The 19066-nt window shown below is 39.7% G+C and overlaps 2 protein-coding genes across 3 annotated transcripts in view; one reads left to right on the plus strand and one right to left on the minus strand.

Annotated features, from left to right (window-relative positions):
• The window catches only part of mino (glycerol-3-phosphate acyltransferase mino), a 25926-nt gene extending 16098 nt beyond the window's left edge, over window positions 1-9828 (plus strand). The window contains exons 12-14 of the mRNA XM_028302454.1: window positions 914-1050; window positions 5074-5225; window positions 8275-9828. Of these exons, the coding sequence (XP_028158255.1) occupies window positions 914-1050; window positions 5074-5225; window positions 8275-8471 (486 nt within the window). The 3' untranslated portion in view covers window positions 8472-9828. The remainder of the gene's footprint in view (window positions 1-913; window positions 1051-5073; window positions 5226-8274) is intronic.
• LOC114351296 (uncharacterized) lies at window positions 9304-18877 on the minus strand. 2 transcript variants are annotated; one of them, XM_028302468.1, is made up of 5 exons: window positions 18679-18877; window positions 14643-14831; window positions 12921-13217; window positions 11427-12608; window positions 9304-11049 (listed from the first exon to the last, which is right to left on the minus strand). In XM_028302468.1, exons 2-5 carry the CDS (start codon window positions 14826-14828, stop codon window positions 10843-10845), a joined length of 1872 nt encoding a protein of 623 aa, XP_028158269.1. In that variant the 5' UTR covers window positions 14829-14831; window positions 18679-18877; the 3' UTR covers window positions 9304-10842. The 2 variants fall into 2 exon arrangements, with proteins under 2 accessions (XP_028158269.1, XP_028158277.1); XM_028302476.1 differs by lacking the exon at window positions 18679-18877 and adding an exon at window positions 15020-15039 and having other exon boundaries at window positions 10394-11049.
• Window positions 18878-19066: the final 189 nt, after the last annotated feature.

The raw sequence follows: 19066 nt of genomic DNA on the forward strand, positions 1-19066 counted from the left end.
TGCGGCACTTTTATGCACGCATTAACGTCACGGGCCTCATCTTATGAACTTTGGCGCGCTTTATCTCTTTAAATTTTCATTAGTTTGAAAAAGTGAAAAGTACGTGTAGGGTATTTTTTGATAAGTTAACTGACGGACTAATTAAAACTCTTGCTTTTTGACCCAGGAAACATCCCTATTCATTGACCATTTTTATTTACATACCTATATCTCTTTACCCACAGAAAGTGGACGGTATAGAGGAGCAGCGGTGGTCGCGGCGTTTCGCGGCGCGCCTCGAAGACGACGACGAGGAGCGGCCCGACCCCACCGCGCACCTGCGGTATACCGTCAGCCACGATGCAGAAGCCATTGCTGAACGGTGAGTACATAAGAGAGTAAATTTTCTTTACTGAAAATATTCCTTAATAAAAATGGCGGGTGGGCCAGAACTGCACAAGAAAAGGCAANTATTCACTTATTAGTTTATTTTGAAATTTGGTTTAATCGAATGACAGTTATTAAACGTGAAATAACAAGTCGCTGAGTCGCGATCTTATCGAGTAATCGTTCTATCGAAATGACACGTGAATACGGATTTAGGACTGTTTTTCAATAGGACGTCTTCTAAACATCAACGACAAAATGACTTACAAATATGTGAATAGGCCATAGGGTAATGCGGTTTTCATATAAATTGCGGGGTGCGTTGCATCACAGCTAGCCCCTTAGTGCGTTTTAAGCTTAAACTCATGTAAAAATTCAGCCTCTTTTTGTTAAATTCATGATTTGTTCTCCATTTTGATTGAAATACCCCGGTCAGCAGCTTAGTGAGTTTTAAACTTTTAAATTTTCAGGGACTAAAATTAGTCTCTTTTTGTTGAATCCATAATTCATTGACCATTTTTATTTACATATCTCACTTTACCCACAGAAAGTGGACGGTATAGAGGAGCAGCGGTGGTCGCGGCGTCTGGCGGCGCGTCTCGAAGAAGACGACGAGGAGCGGCCCGACCCCACCGCGCACCTGCGGTATACCGTCGGCTACGATGCAGAAGCCATTGCTGAACGGTGAGTACATTAGAGAGTAAATTTTCTTTACTGAAAATATTCTTTAATAAAAATGGCGGGTGGGCCAGAACTGCACAAGAAAAGGCAAATTTATTTGCGGACCATCTAGCAACAGTCTTTCTTCAAAATGACACAAGTGATCCTGACTCAGATGAAGACGTCAGAAGTGTTTTGCCAGTCAGTTATGACTTGACTGACTTAAGGTCCTATCCTATATGCTCTAGATGGGCCCGAGGGCGTCCACAACAAGCCTCCATCGCATTTGATCTCGCTCCAGGTCTTGCCGATTTTCTTCGCCTCGTCTGCTACAGTTTGCTTGGGGCGATCACGTTTGCGTTTTCCTTGGTTCCAATCCAGAGCCTGCTTGGGACTGTGATCGGATCTTCTTCTTAGTCGGGCACTCTTGTCAGAGTGGTCGTGGTTGCGCTAAGTACATGGTGGGGTGATGTCATCTCCGAGGGTAGCTCTCCTGGCGGTGTGCTTCCATTTCTGACTGAGAGACGTCGCGAGTACACTGGATCATAGTAGACTCAGTGGCCTTTGTGATGGCGTCTATCCAGCGGGTTGGCGCTTTTGCCTTCCACCAGTCTCTCCATCGAGTTCTCAGTTACTTATAGTCAGCTTCGAAAGCCTGGTTCGAAAGTGGACGGTATAGAGGAGCAGCGGTGGTCGCGGCATCTGGCGGCGCGCCTCGAGGACGACGACGAGGAGCGGCCCGACCCCACCGCGCACCTGCGGTATACCGTCGGCCACGATGCAGAGGCCATTGCTGAACGGTGGGTACATTAGAGAGTAAATTTCCTTTACTCGTTATGACTTGACTGACTTAAGGCATAGAATAATAATAAGTACTACGCACAGAAGTTTTACTTCGCGAAGGTATTAAAAGAAATGTATACTCAATGTCATTAACAATATGGTGTAATTTAGCCTGTCTCAAGAGTCAAGCACCATTTTGTTGACAAACGTCAGTGATCGGCACTGCGCCGAAGCTAGGGCTGACATCGGTAAAATGATGTGACGTGAGGTGCCAAACTGCGGAAAATGGCGGAGGAAATACATGATTTAGCATTAATTATCATGAATAATATTAACTACTTATTTACCTCTCAGTGTCTTGAGGCAACTTAAAAAAGTACATTCTGTGTTTACACATTTAGGCAGTTAAATACTGCACAGTATTTCGTACACCATTTTCTTTATTTTCTTCCATCATACACAAGAATACGCGTGCGTCAGTCAATGTTCGCTCGTATGTGAGGCCTTGTCGAATAGTATCCTGTAGGTGGGCCATCGTGCGTGTTTTGTTTTCGATGTAAACTCTCGGAGATGAACAGGCCTGCTAAAGGTCCTATCCTATAAGCTCTAGATGGGCCCGAGGGCGTCCACAACAAGCCTCCATCGCGTTTGATCTCGCTCCAGGTCTTGCCGATTTTCTTCGCCTCGTCTGCTACGGTTTGCTGGTTTGACTATGTTATGAGTTATGACTTGACTGACTTAAGGTCCTATATCCCCTAGATAAGCGTCCACAACAGCCTCCGTTCGGTCTTGAGCTTCGCGTTTGATCTCGCTCCAGTAGCCTTATTCACGTAACAAAACTTCAACGACAACAAAACGCTGAGTTGCGATCCTATCGAGTAATCGTTCTATCGAAATGACCCAAGTGTGAATACGGATCTAGAATTGTTTTTCAATGGGACGACTTCTGAAAGTCAGCGAGATCTTGACTGTCAAAATAGAAAGAAAGAAAGAAAGAAAGAAACATTTATTGCTATGGACATCACAGAAGACAAAAGATGTAAATAATAGAAAAAAAAAGTAAATAAAACATAGGTGACATAAAATAAAACATACAATGAAAGTGAAAGTAAAACTGAGCAGTGCCACCCTGTCGCACAGCGATGTCCATCGCAATGGGACCCCACTCAGCATATGCCATGGCCCCCGGTGAGGGAGGCCACGACGCTGGTTTTCAGTGTGCCCCATGCCGAGTGGGAGTCACGGACACTAACCTATACTGCATAAAATATACATACATAAATAATAATAATAGTGCGCGTATAAATTTTAAGTGTAAGTACAGTATAATATTATTATAAAGAAAAGATGTAATAAGATATTATAAATAAAACGATAATATTTGAAAAACAAAACTGTGTGGGTGTACATAATAAATAAATTGTAATGTAATAAAGTGTTTGTGTATACAGTGATTGTGTGTGTCTCGACGACCACAAAACCGTCACGTGCGATCGAACCATTTTGCGTGGTTGTGTCTATTCATAGCGTCAGGTAGGTGAATCAGATTGGCCCATAATCCTGAGCGCGTTAGTCGCATCGCCTACCCCACTTATTCACGTAACAAAACTTCAACGACAAGAAAACACTTGAGTTGCGATCCTATCGAGTAATCGTTCTATCGAAATGACCCTTGGGAATACGGATTTAGAACTGTTTTTCAATGGGACGACTTCTGAACGTCAGCGAGATCTTGACTGTCAAAATACGTGAATTAAGCCACAGGTCTTGCCGATTTTCTTCGCTTCGTCTGCTACAGTGTGCTTGGGGCGACCGCGTGTGCGTTTTCCTTGGGGGTTCCAATCCAGAGCCTGCTTGGGGATGTGATCGGGATCCCTTCGGGGAGTGTGGCCGATCCAGTTCCACTTGCGGCGCTTGACTTACTCGTTATCTTCTTTTTAATCAGGCACTCTTGTCAGAGTGGTCGTGGTTGCGCTGACTAAGTACATGGTGGGGTGATGTCATCTCCGAGGGTAGCTCTCTTGGCGATGTGCTTTCATTTCTGACGGTTGGAGGCGTCGCGAGTACACTGGACCATGGTGGACTCAGTGTCCTTCGTGATAGAATCTATCCAGCGGGTTCGAGCGTGCTGTCTTGCCTTCCACCTGGTCCTGAACCACCAGTCTCTCCATCGAGTTCTCAGTTACTCGTTATAGTCAGCTTCAAAAGCCTGGTTCGTGAGCGGACGGTATAGAGGAGCATCGACCGCGTGCTCTTTTGCCTTCCACCAGTCTCTCCATCGAGTTCTCAGTTACTTATAGTCAGCTTCGATAGCCTGGTTCGAAAGTGGACGGTATAGAGGAGCAGCGGTGGTCGCGGCGTTTCGCGGCGCGCCTCGAGGACGACGACGAGGAGCGGCCCGACCCCACCGCGCACCTGCGGTATACCGTCGGCCACGATGCAGAGGCCATCGCCGAACGGTGAGTGCTTGTCAGAGGCGTAGCTACCGCCGTATCAATTATACGGAACCCCCGACGTGCATAAGCGAAGATTAATAAAAAAACTTCCTATATTTTTTTTATATAAAAATTAAAGCAATTTCTTTTTTTCCTGCGTAAAGCGTGCGTTCAAAAGTTGGCAACAGCCTACATTGCTTTTTTTTTTTGGGAAAAATCTTTTTCCTTCATGAGGGCACCCAAACAAATTTTTATACGGGGCCAAGGCACGCACTGGTGCTTGTGTAGTTTGTATTGCATTAATTAATGACTACAGGTCTTCTGACACTTCCTGTGTTTTTGTGACGTCAAACTTTTTCAGATGTGTTTCAGACTTGTATACTCTGTCTGTCACGTCATATGTCACCCCTCCCGTGTCGTTCCCATACCGCAGGCACTGACTCAGTTCTGCGCTACAAGTAGACGCTATCCTATCTTCAGCGACAGGGTTTTAACTACCGATCCTTTAAGGCTAGCGTCCACATGTCGGTATCGTACGCATCGGACGTATCGCACGCAACGGATCGTAGTATTATTTATATGGAAACTCATATAAGTGCGTCCACCTGTCCGCATCGCACATCTGATACGATGTGTTTCGTACGATGCGTCCATTGCGTACGATACCGACAAGTGGACGCTTAGCTTTAATCGGCAGTCCGATGCCGACATCGTTAGACTATTATCCGCCTTAAAGTGTAACCTTTGAAAAATGTTGCCATGAGTTTATGTTGCTTTTAATTTCAAATTTAACTGTCTTTATTTACGGTTGATTATCGCTTGTTTCCAGCCGCCGCCTAGTGCTGACGATCCGGCCGCTACTGGAAGCGTACTCGAGCACGTGCCGCGCGCTGTCGGGCACGGGCGGCTCGCAAAAGGAGCTCGTCAAACGCACGCTCGACCAGCTGGCCAACGACTTCACGCAGAACCGCATGCCCTACGGTCAGTACACTTTTTTTTTTTTAATTTGTGGCAACCAAACCTCTCTGGGAGGTTTATTTCTGCCAATGTCGAGTGAAAAGTATTGACATAGTTATCAATAGAACGTGGGTGTTTCAGTTCTATTGATTTTTCATGGATTCCGTGGAGTTAAGTATGCCCGTAAGCAGGTTTCGAGACGCCACCGGGTCCAAATCGGGTTGTTCATACGACAACCCACTCGACACTCGATGCGCGCTCAAATTCGAAGTATTTCAATGTTTTTTATAATTTATCACTTCACTGCACTTTAGAACACAAAATAACACCAAATTTGTACACTAAAGTCCATTAAATAATAAATTGAAACCATTAAAACAGATCGACCATGCTTCCCGTTCAACTACCCTCCACATAGGTGACATAAAATAAAACATACAATGAAAGTGAAAGTAAAACTGAGCAGTGCCACCCTGTCGCACAGCGATGTCCATCGCAATGGGACCCCACTCAGCATATGCCATGGCCCCCGGTGAGGGAGGCCACGACGCTGGTTTTCAGTGTGCCCCATGCCGAGTGGGAGTCACGGACACTAACCTATACTGCATAAAATATACATACATAAATAATAATAATAGTGCGCGTATAAATTTTAAGTGTAAGTACAGTATAATATTATTATAAAGAAAAGATGTAATAAGATATTATAAATAAAACGATAATATTTGAAAAACAAAACTGTGTGGGTGTACATAATAAATAAATTGTAATGTAATAAAGTGTTTGTGTATACAGTGATTGTGTGTGTCTCGACGACCACAAAACCGTCACGTGCGATCGAACCATTTTGCGTGGTTGTGTCTATTCATAGCGTCAGGTAGGTGAATCAGATTGGCCCATAATCCTGAGCGCGTTAGTCGCATCGCCTACCCACAATACAGAAAAAAAAAAACAAACAAAATAAAGTACATCATTAGTGTCAGATCAAGTAAATTAAATAAAATTCATTTACGCATATTTAAAAATAATTATGCCAGATAGATGTTATTACGTTATTGTTATTACGATGTCAATTAATTATAAAAAATACGTGAATTAGGCCACAGGTCTTGCCGATTTTCTTCGCCTCGTCTGCTACAGTTTGCTTGGGGAGACTGCGTTTGCGTTTTCCCTGGGGGTTCCAATCCAGAGCCTGCTTGGGGATGTGATCGGGATCCCTTCGGAGAGTGTGGCCGATCCAGTTCCACTTGCGGCGCTTGACTTACTCGTTATCTTCTTCTTAGTCGGGCACTCTTGTCAGAGTGGTCGTGGTTGCGCTGACTAAGTACATGGTGGGGTGATGTCATCTCCGAGGGTAGCTCTCCTGGCGATGTGCTTCCATTTCTGACGATCGCGAGTACACTGAACCATAGTGGAACATTGCCGTATGCCGTTAGGCGATAGCTATAAGAGATTAACGCGGGAAATTAATGCGATGAAGCAGCCACACCACACTACGTCAGTGTCGCGATAATAGGCATTGACGTTAGCCGTTAGTGTGGCCCCAGCATAAAGGTTTCGGGTTTTTTAAATTTGTGAATTTAAGGGCTGATTTTTCGATCGTCGGATCACTCAGACTGAAGAATAAAATTGACATTTTGACATATTTCCCATACTGAAACTGTCAATGTGCCAAACTTATTCTTCAGTTAAAAGTTATCCAGCGATTGAAAAATCAAACCTAAAAGACTTTTTTATTTTGTTTCCAGCCGCCGTCTAGTGCTAACGATCCGGCCGCTACTAGAAGCGTACTCGAGCACGTGCCGCGCGCTGTCGGGCGCGGGCGGCTCGCAAAAGGAGCTCGTCAAACGCACGCTCGACCAGCTGGCCGACGACTTCACGCAGAACCGCATGCCCTACGGTCAGTACACTTGTGCAGTACCTACACGCACTATGTCTTATGCATGAGTTTTTTTTTTTTTTTTAAAATTGACATAGTTATCAATAGAACGTGGGTGTTTCAGTTCTATTGATTTTTCATGGATTCCGTGGAGTTAAGTATGCCCGTAAGCAGGTTTCGAGACGCCACCGGGTCCAAATCGGGTTGTTCATACGACAACCCACTCGACACTCGATGCGCGCTCAAATTCGAAGTATTTCAATGTTTTTTATAATTTATCACTTCACTGCACTTTAGAACACAAAATAACACCAAATTTGTACACTAAAGTCCATTAAATAATAAATTGAAACCATTAAAACAGATCGACCATGCTTCCCGTTCAACTACCCTCCACGGAATCCGTCAGTACACTTGTGCAGTACCTACACGCACTATGTCTTATGCATGGAGTTAATATTCCTTCAGAATAGAGCAACAACCACGAGCTGTCAAACGAAACCGATTTTGGATGACACTGGATGTCATTTGTGTGTCAGTGTCAGGATTTTTTCAGTGTTTTGTACAATAAATCATAACTGAACCAGTCATCACGATTTCACTCACGTAAAATCTGAAAATATCTCAGAGTTCAAGTTTTCAGCGTGCCAAATAACAACTGTCAAATCTCTCACGCATCTCTTTTTAACACGCTTTTATTAGGTCGTCGTGTATGTAACTAATACGTCGTGTAATGGAATCTAAGAATCTGAATTACACGCACTTCTAATTCTTGTATCATCATGAAAATTGGCAATTATATGTAGATTACATTCATGACAATACAATATAATGGTACCATCGAGCTGGTCTTATGATGGGATTGGAAGATGGCCATAGGAACTCCTAAACGAAATGGCGGAATCGCATCGAGTTTGGGTTGATTGAATTTGTCTTTTAGAGCACTTTAGTGCTAGGTAATATCCACGATCCTGCCTTTTAGTGCAGTAATTAAAAGCGTGTTTTTAGTTTTTTCATTTTCATTTAAACTAGTATTTATTATCACACAGTGTTGCTGCTAGTGACATCTCGCTCGATCAGTTCTTTGTTGCTCTATTCCGCTAGGTATATTAACTTAATGGTATGATATCGACTCGACAGAAGGAGGGTTTATAGATTAATCATAAATGTTATGATAAAATATTTAATTTCCAGGCGAGGCGGTGTCTACGGACGCGATTCGCAACTGCCACCGGCTGTTACGCCAGTGGGGCGTGCTAGAGATGTACGAGGAGAATAAAACTCGTTGCATCCGCCTCGCGCCGCCCTACACAGACCCCGACGCATTGCAACGCGTCGTCCACAACATACACAAGTTCAACGTCGACGCCGCCATCTTGCGCGACAAGTGAAGTGACCAGTGAAGTGCTGACTAGTAACGTGACGTAGTGCGGTGCTAACAGTTTAACGTGGCAGCCGGCGCGACTAGTGAAGTGCTAAATCAAATCACCTACTGCGACTAGTGAAAGGCCACCAAATTATAATTTCTTGGCGGTATCCAGCCATCCTGCTAGTGAAGTGAGTGTGCGACTAGTGACTGTGATCCAGTGATCGGACGAGCGGGTCTCGACGCCGAAATAACTGAGTGCGCGTTTTACATATCAGGTTTCTTTTTAGTCCAAAACGGTTCAGGTCTCGTACCCACAATTGATTAGTTGGACTCTAAACGAACTTTCCAAAGGAAATTTTACAGATTGTTCGTACATTTGAACAGCTGAGGGGTATTGTTGATACAATGCTGTATTATCATGATAAGTTTCCCTAAACTTATGCACCTTGATGAAAATTTAGCTATGTATTGGAATGTAATTATAGTTGTTTATCTGCTATGTGATGTATTTTTCCGTTAAAATATTTTTTACAGTTATTATTGAGTACAATGACAATGGTTCACGAAATATTGTATGATGAGGAGAAATTTAATAGTGTTTTGTGTGAGATTCACAAAGCTCCTATATTTTTCCAACAAATAGTGAATGAAAGCGTTGTTAATACCATGTAAATTACTCGAGGTGTTGCTCGAGGTGTTGTGTTAAGAGGTGGACAACTGTTGGGCTTGTTATATTTTAAGTTAGTCTATTAATTTAAAATGTATCATTACAGATTGGCCAATATAATTTCGTGTGTCTTGCCATCTGTATTGACTGATTAATATTGTTTGTTTTCCTGACTGTATGTATGCCTTTTAAATCAGACATAGTCTGTATTTTATAAAAATGCTCACTGGTGCTATACATACTAAGATAGTATTATATGCAGATATATTTTAAAGAATCGCATAAAAACAAAAGGATTTTTATTACATATTTGGTAATTTTAGTAGATCCTCTGTATTTGAGTTATTTTATATATTACCCAAATATATTTACTTACTTTTTTTTAAATTTCAAATCCATGACATTCTGCATAATATCATTAACTCATGCTAACGCATTTACTCTGGTAAAATGAGTACAGTCAGAAAAATATATCCATGCAAATAAATTACAATTATTCATAAGCGAAATCATACCACAATGACAACGATGGGAATGTCTAAATATCATATAGTAACTGCTTAGTTCAAAGAGAACGAAATCCCATGTAATTTTGACAAAATATTTTGAGTAAATTTTTATTTAAAATAATTTTAAGTATTGATTGAAAGCTTCATGTAACTTTTTGTAGCAGTCGCATTAGAAATTGTAATGGGATTTTGGGATTATAATATAGATTAAAATTGCTCAAAGATTGGAGCCAAATATGTATATTATTAGTATTTATTTACCTTATTGATCTGTGATGCTGTTGGTGTAATATTTTTTTAACGTAACGTGTAGCAAACTTACCGTGCGTATTTTGTATGTCTAAGTGATCTCATGATTGCAGTGAATGTATCTAAAAATACGTAGCATTTTCGTAACTAGATAGTGGAGTGAACCCCAGTGGTGATATCTAATTTTAACTTGAGGAAGAAAAATGGAGAAGATTCATTTTATTTAGCAGCTAATGCATTTATTTTCATATGCAGCTATAAAAAAACTATTTTTTCTATGGGAAATGTTTTATTTCGTAGATATGTACAGCCTTTGGGTCTCCACTGTGAGAAGTTCACATATAAGAGGGAATTACGTTTGTAAATGATGTTACTCCTATTATTCGGATCAGCTCCCTGTTCTTAAACGTGAAAACAGTATGTATAGTGAAATATGTGTAGTAATACTACTGGCACACAAAAAGTTTACTGTTCTAAGATATAGTTATCNTACCTAGTTATCATATTAAATTTTTCTACTTTAAAATACTCCGATAGGATCATATTTATAACAATATTTATATCTTTGTTTTTGTATTCCAACAAGAACGAAGACTTAAGTTGAATAAACACATAAAAGTATTAAGTATTTTAATCTGCTAAACCTAAACCCTGAACTCTCCGTGTGAAAATGAAACACGATTGCGATTAACAGTAAATTATAATTTCAATCCAAAATCAACTAACAGTGAATAATATACTTATTATAAAAATCAAGTTTAGTAATTAAATAATTAATACACAATTATAACTAAAAATTCAAATCAAGAATGGGTAAGTATTGAAATAATTTCACCCCATTTAATATAGTAAAAACAATAAATTGTTCTTTTATAATTTGATGTTAAATTACAAATATGATTTTAATTTGATGCCACATATTATAAACAAGCAAAGTTATATTTCAGTTTTACGAATTTCCTTGATTATTAGAACCAATAAGTACTTCTCCCAAACATTCTAGCCAGAAATCTTTCGATTTTGAAGCGCTCTATGGCTGGCCGGTGCCGTGCGAGTGTAGTCTTCGCGCTCTCTTTCCGCACCTGATGCTCTGAACTTCTGAAGTGGTTTTCAAGCGGCTTCACACCTGCCTCTATTATGTTGCAAAAGCCGCAGTGAAATAGACCAGGGCGAACCTGAAAGAAAAAACATACTATAAACTCGAATTGCTAAATTCAAGTGGCAGTGGGCGGGGCACATAGCTCGTAGAGACGATGGCCGTTGGGGCAGGAAAGTTCTCGAGTGGCAACCACGGGCTGGAAGACGTAGCGTGGGCAGGCCTCCTACTAGGTGGACCGACGATCTGGTAAAGGTCGCGGGAAGAGCCTGGATGCGGGCAGCGCAGGACCGTTCATTATGGAAAATCTTGGGGGAGGCCTTTGTCCAGCAGTGGACGTCATTTGGCTGAAACGAAACTCGAATTGACCCCTTGTCAATCATCACAAGATGACGGTCGCCTGTTATGTATTATGTATTTTATTGTAGGACATTGGCAATATGATTAAATACTTACTTCTCTGACGAACTCGGAAGCAGTCGTCCAAAATACGGGAACCTTCTTGAATCTCCTTTGGTGGGTGACTGAATTTATATGCGCGGTATTTTCCCAGGGGGCGATCGTTATCTCGCACAGTTGACATCTTACTCGGCCTCCGTTTTCAGTAATCAGATGAAAACTGGACGGTGTAATGCAAAACTTGTCATTTACTATTTTGACATGGCCGAAAAATAAACTTTCGATGGTCAAAAGTTCATCTATGTAGTCTTCCGTGGGCATCTTACGGAAATCTTGTTCGCGGGTAGATGAGGACGACCGGGACCGACTGTGGGACCGACTGGAAGCCATTCTGCTCCGATGCCCATTTCCTTCCACGTGTTCTTTCATAGCCTTAAAGGATGAAGGCACATTGGTTCCGCACAGCTTGCAAAAAGCACTATGCTTTCCTGAATGTAGTGTAAATTGGTTTTGTTTCGCAAATGCTTCTAGATCATCATCTTTTTGCTCATTATTATTTGTATGTTGATCATTTACTATCCCAGAAATATCGGATTCAGTTGTGTTTTCATTTCGGTGCTTATTTATGCGAGGAACGATTTTGTTTTTAACATTTTCGTTGCTGCAGTTGCCGACTGAAGAGGCCACTGGTATCGTTTTTGCAGTCGCCGTTGGTCTGTGAATTCTCATGTCCGCTTCGCAAGGAAAATGAACATAGGCAACATTCCGCTTCTTTGGATATCTTTTGTGTTCTTCGATATTACTTTCAATAGAATTATACTCAAAATCAATGTTTCCCAGACATTTCTTGCATAAAGCAGTCTCGTTTTCAAAGTTAATGTTTACCTCGTTCTTTTCAAACGAAGTGACTGATTCTAATATTTTCGATGCATTGTTTTCTGAAGTGGCTGTAACTGTATCATCTAAGGCTGTAAGGGTATCTAAAGCCCAAACAGGTGATGGGTCATATTCATCGATAGACCCTTCAGCGGAATTGAATGCCTCACTGCTGCTGCTTTTACCGCAATCGTTTGGTGTGTCTAAAGCTTGAGTATCGTTACTTTCAAACGTCTCAATAACTAATTTGGATTTGCAATTTTGTAGTATATCAATGTGTTTTGAATCTTCGAAGTGTGTAACGATGTCACTCAGCATTAACACTGTGTTACATGTTATACATTGGAATGTTGTGTCATCGATCTAAAAGAAAATGATGTGTTATAGTTAAAAATATCTCGGTGTGTAGGTATAAAGCCAGATCAAATAAATCTTATCTATATCTAATTCCACTTAGATTTAGCCTAGGCGCAGACCACCGATTTTTATTTGACCGATACTTAGTTGAGTCGGACTGTTAATCAGTATGGAGAATATGGAGATGTATGAAGGTTTGTAATGTGCGCACACCGTATTGGTATCGGTCGACACAAAATGGGTGGTCTGCGCCTAGGGTTACACCTACAAACCCAATACTCGTAGGAGAGGCAAGTAGTTGTTAAGTAGATACTTTACCTTACGATATATTTGTCCGCTGTAAAATTCTACGTTATTCTTCACCAAATTCAGAGCATGTGAAGGCTCTGCAAGGTGCTCGGATTCGTTAACAAATTCCGCGTTGCAGACAGCACACATATCCTCCACGAGGCCCTGCCATGCTGTCTCGTCGATCAACACTTCGCCAAAATGAATCAAATGTCCAGTACGTCTCAACAGGCGTGATTTGTGCTGTTTCTCGGCAACATGTAAAGCTACTTTGACCAGCGATGTGAATATAACGTTGCATAGCATACAGAAGTAACCTTTTTTGACCTAAAACAAACTTAAGATGTGAAGAATCGCGAATAGTATAATGCCCGTTTTCACCATCAATCCTGAATTTTTAAGTGACCGCTTATGGGAATAATAGGAATTTTGTTTTAAAAAATTAGGGAGTGACGGTGAAAACGGGCATAAGTAAGTTACTTACCTAATTAAGACATGTTTAGAAGCGCAGCAACGAAGGAGTGCCTTTTGCGCTTCAAATATGTTCAGTGATGTTTTCACAGAATGTTTAATTTGTCTCCTATAGGACTCAGGTAAGTACTTACATGGTGGATTCTGTTTGAGTAAGAACACATAAGTATGATGAGCCCTAAAAGTGGCGCATATCGCATGTAAGATGTTGCTGCAACAGTGGTGTTTTTTGCAGTGATACTAATGGTCTAACTAAATCGAACCCCCCATCTTTGTATTTGAATGAGAAACCACGATAGTGATTTTGAATGAAAATAATACCTACAATTAACAATATCATCATGAAAAGGAATATCAATTACTAGGGCCGGTAAAAATTTTACTCGTTCATTTCAGTCAAATGACGTCCACTGCTGGACGAAGGCCTCCCACTCCCACAAGGATTCTCACAACGACCGCCCGGTCCAGCGCTGCCCGGATTGATGGTGAAAACGGGCATAAGTTTGGGGTATTTTTTTCTTGAGATTTGACAGCGCAACAGTCGTGCGCGTGCCACTGTAGTAGGTAGGTACACCACTACTGTACATTGTTTTAACCACGTATTTAAAAGTCCATCAACAGTCGTGCCACTGTAGTATGAGTAGGTAGGTACACCACTACATTGTTTTATTCTACCTATAAAGTCCAAGCCAAGCATATTCGGGGGATTTACTGTAATTTGCCCACGGCGATTAATCAACAAGGGAAGTACCTACTTAATTTCTAATTGATATAAGCTACAAAGTAGGTATTTATTTTTATAAAGTATGCTCTATCATAAAAACCGCGCGCGCGCGGATGTGTTCACCACTGTTTAGCGGTCCTTTCTAACTCTGCATTTTAAAAGCATCCCTGAAACGCACCAGTTAAATTAAAGACTACATACCTACTTTTAGTTGGCCAATAGTTGAATCGGTTTCCAATTTGTATGAGGAATCGGCCAACCTACCAAATCGGTGTACCTACCTAACAAAAAACAAAAACAATATCAACCCTTTTTTTTCGTCAAGAAATGCATGCAATTGCATACTCACTGGCCCGGGGGAACCAGTTGGTTATGTGAGGCTCTCCCTGCCAGATGGGCAGGGCCTACTCACTAAAACCTGACGGTGTCCTCCTAAAGTCTTTGGGACGGAGCTGCGAGTTATTGTCCGAGCTAGATGGCCTAGACATTCTTTCGCGATTCCGCCCCAGACTGTGGCTCGCAAACAATACCAACCCTTGTAGCAACCCTAAGCTTACCTTCAGTATATGGTCTTCTTTAAGTTCCTCAACCAGTTGTGCAGAGTTCATGTTATTTTTATGCGCATGCAAGCCGATGTGCTCCTCGATCTCATTCTCCCCGGTGAGGACATTGCTCTCGCACACCAAGCAGAAGGCATCGATGTACCCGAAGATAATGCCGTTTTTGTTGAATTTCGATGACATTATCTGAAAACAAAATTTGTATTATCATATTTTTTCCCGTTTTCGCAACATGCTCTGTACTTCTAGCATGAACAACTTTCGTCTTCCAATCGTTTGCGTATTCAACAAAATTCGACACTCAACCTTCGAATTAAACGATAATGTGACAATTTTGATTCTGAAAATAAGTTTCGTGCAACCATTTCTCATACTAAGTTCACTTTACGACACGTTCACAAGGGCGCTGTTGTAGTTTTCGTACTAAATCTTTTAATGGCGATTCGAATACGCAAACGATTCGAACTCGAAAGTTTTTCGTGCTAGTCATACTACTCCTATTGGTCGTGGCGTGATGGTATTGCCCTAAAGACTCCCAAACTTTATTTTTGACATAGTAAATTCAGATAAGTAATGATTTGTCACACAATTTAATCTCTGTTTGCATTTTTCCAACATTTCTTAATTGTCCTAAACATAAATAAATACCTAATTGGCTAAATGCTTAAATAGATAAAATATTTATATCTATAAATAGGTAAGTTTTTATTTATTTAAAACGGGCGTTTGCCCGCGCCTTCACCCGCGTGAAATTTCATTTGTCACAGATCGTCATAAATTATAGCCTATACAGGGTGTTAAAGGTAAATGGGTACCTATATGAGCCGACACTAGCCCATGTTAACATGGGCATATAAATGGTATGGTGAAGTCAGAAATTGGATATCATCTTTTTTTTTTTAATTTTCATACAAAACAAATTTTATGAAATCCAATAGTGAGAATGATAGTGTCGGCTCATATACCCATTTACCTAACACCCTGTATATGTTAATCTGGGTTATCTATATGTTACGGTCAAAGTGATAAATGTGAAAATTATGAATAATCGCCGGTTATTATGAATAATTACCGCATGATTTGGTAAATGTGATTAATATGAGGTCATTTATGTGTGTACTTATAAAACTAAATAGGCGGCTTAGGGGCCGCCGCACCTTAACCTATTTTTCACTTTAAATCAAAACATTATGTTATAGGCATCATGGAAAAGTAATATTATGCAAGAAACATTCCAAACTCATTATGCCAAATTATATTAATATATGATATCAAAACATTCAAAAGTTTGGCTGTACCTACACGACCACGTACACAAGATGTTGTTCTCTTTTATGAAATTTGTTAGTACTAAGCTTGAATTATTCAATAATCACTGTTAAATGTGATTAATTTATCACTTTTACCGCGACTGTCGGGAATTATTCATAATAACCGGTTATTATTAATAATTTTCAATTTATCACATTAACCGTAACATATAGGGTAAGTGCGCTAGTTTTCGTCCAATTATCGGAGTTGCCAACTTTGTGATGCGAAATGAATATCTTAAAATACCCTTACTCATATGTATCATATGTCATTTTAGACCTTATATAGTCTACTTTACGTTAATATTATATGACAATAAGTAAATACCACGGCTTTTTTTATAAAAAATATTTTATGCAAAAGAGGCGATTTCACTAGTTTTCGTCCAAAAAAATCAGTTTTCGTCCTAGTGTACGCTAGTTTTCGACCACTGTGTAGAAAAAAGGGTGCAGTTGAATTATTAACTTAAAACCAATTCTACAATACAGTAGTTATGGATTGTGGTATATCATTTGAAAGGTAATTTTGTTAGCTTTCAAATGATATCAAAAAGATTTAAATAAGTTTGTTACCTAAATTTAGGAAAATATTTCAATAGGTCGAAGGACAAACGGACGAAAACTAATCTACAAGAATAGGTAATTTTGGTTTTCGTCCACCCCAGTGCTTGCTCATGACGTCATGGACGAAAACACAACAACGTTTAAAGCTGTTTTTTGTTTTCGTCCACATCTTTTTAACGGTTTTTATGGGTTTATCACTGTTAAAAAGTGGACGTAAACTAAAATGTTTAATGTAATAGCAATAAAGATCATATTGGATGAAAAAACATTGTATTTTGTAGGTCCATTGAAGTAAAATGATTATTAAAAATATTAACTAGGTGTCAGGGTTTCCGTCCACGTGGACGAAAACGAAAATCTTGCAAAATTGTTATGCTAGTATTAGTCTACTTAATTATCTAAGATTTCTATACAAAAACTTTAATAAACCCTTAAAATAGTGTTTATTATGCTAATAATTAGACATACGTGCCAAAAACATTACGTAAAGTAGCTAAAACAGTAATTAAACATACCATGAAAGTTCCCTACCGGCACGTTTTTTTTCCCCGGTGAGGACATTGCTCTCGCACACCAAGCAGAAGGCATCGACGTACCCGAAGATAATGCCGTTTTTGTTGAATTTCGATGACATTATCTGAAAACAAAATGTGTATTATCATATTTTTTCCCGTTTTCGCAACATGCTCTGTACCTCTAGCATGAACAACTTTCGTCTTCCAATCGTTTGCGTATTCGACAAAATTCGACACTCAACCTTCGAATTAAACGATAATGTGACAATTTTGATTCTGAAAATAAGTTTCGTGCAACCATTTCTCATACTAAGTTCACTTTACGACACGTTCACAAGGGCGCTGTTGTAGTTTTCGTACTAAATCTTTTAATGGCGATTCGAATACGCAAACGATTCGAACTCGAAAGTTTTTCGTGCTAGTCATACTACTCCTATTGGTCGTGGCGTGATGGTATTGCCCTAAAGACTCCCAAACTTTATTTTTGACATAGTAAATTCAGATAAGTAATGATTTGTCACACAATTTAATCTCTGTTTGCATTTTTCCAACATTTCTTAATTGTCCTAAACATAAATAAATACCTAATTGGCTAAATGCTTAAATAGATAAAATATTTATATCTATAAATAGGTAAGTTTTTATTTATTTAAAACGGGCGTTTGCCCGCGCCTTCACCCGCGTGAAATTTCATTTGTCACAGATCGTCATAAATTATAGCCTATACAGGGTGTTAAAGGTAAATGGGTACCTATGTATATGAGCGACACTAGCCCATGTTAACATGGGCATATAAATGGTATGGTGAAGTCAGAAATTGGATATCATCTTTTTTTTTTAATTTTCATACAAAACAAATTTTATGAAATCCGATAATGAGAATGATAGTGTCGGCTCATATACCCATTTACCTAACACCCTGTATATGTTAATCTGGGTTATCTATACATATAATAAATCTGTGGAGAGGTCAATTCTGTACATGAAATATATTTTCAAAATAACTATCAGGGGGTGATTAGTGATCGTTTCTGATGGCAAAAATACAATCAGTAAAATTTTTGTCTGTCTGTCTGTCCGTCTGTATGTTCCTTATAGAAACAAAAACTACTCGACGGATTTTAACGAAACTTGGTACAATTATTCTTCATACTCCTGGGCAGGTTATAGTATACTTAGGAATTCCCACGAGAAAAGGAATTAGCGGGAAAATCTTTTTGTATGAAAAATCTAAACCGCTTAAGTTAATGCCCTTCAATCGTCATGAAGATCAGTTTTTGATACTGCAAGTCCTTTACACGGTATACCTAACCGTAAAACCGCAAAGATGCCCCTTTCGGGGGGCCCCACCACTAATGAGCAACGATAAAACCTTTTGTAGGAATAATATTCCTACAAAAGGTTTTAATATAATAATTTAATATAATAATTATGTACCTACTATGTAGGCAATACTTCCCTTATATTAATAAATACTTAAATGTATAATGTTTACTCATTTTATACAATTATTAAGTTAGATAGGTACTTATGAAACTGAAAGATATTCGTGTAGCGGTACGTACCTACCTACCTACTTACGAAATAAGTTGACGCTAGTCAGTTTCTACAACTAGTATTAGTACTTTACAAAACAGCACTTACCGATCTTCCTTATTTTTGAATGCGATAGATATTGTTTAGGAAAGTTAAAAACACTGTGTACACTTACACTAAACTCGCAAGTAGCAGTGTGTTTTAGGAACAAGACAATTAAATAAATACGTTCAACAACGGCTATGCTTTGGCTAATAATGCACAGCAGTATCAGCGAAATGTTTGAATTTATTGGTACCAGCAAGGGAAACGGAAAGAGCAGGAATCCCCGCACAGTGTGTTTAACGAGCAAAGACAAAATAAGCAGAATAATAGTAGTAGGTTTATTACAAGTTGAAGATGTCAGTAAAAATGGTTGACTTTCCATTTTATCAACAAAGCTAAAATGTTATTATAAATATGACAGCTGAATGTATTCCCCTTAATTGAATCTTTT

The sequence above is a fragment of the Ostrinia furnacalis genome, unplaced genomic scaffold (genome assembly GCF_004193835.3).
Source record: "Ostrinia furnacalis isolate ACB-3 unplaced genomic scaffold, ASM419383v2 OfSCF0078, whole genome shotgun sequence".
Taxonomy (NCBI): Eukaryota; Metazoa; Arthropoda; class Insecta; order Lepidoptera; family Crambidae; genus Ostrinia; species Ostrinia furnacalis.

Excerpts from the sequence above, each read along its gene's own strand:
- LOC114351296 (XM_028302468.1), bottom strand. The coding sequence starts at position 14,828 with ATGTCATCGAAATTCAACAAAAACGGCATTATCTTCGGGTACATCGAT. Across the intron at positions 13,218-14,642 it reads AAGAAGACCATATACTGAAG|GTCAAAAAAGGTTACTTCTG; the intron begins GTAAGCTTAGGG and ends AGTTTGTTTTAG. Across the intron at positions 12,609-12,920 it reads GCGGACAAATATATCGTAAG|ATCGATGACACAACATTCCA; the intron begins GTAAAGTATCTA and ends ATTTTCTTTTAG.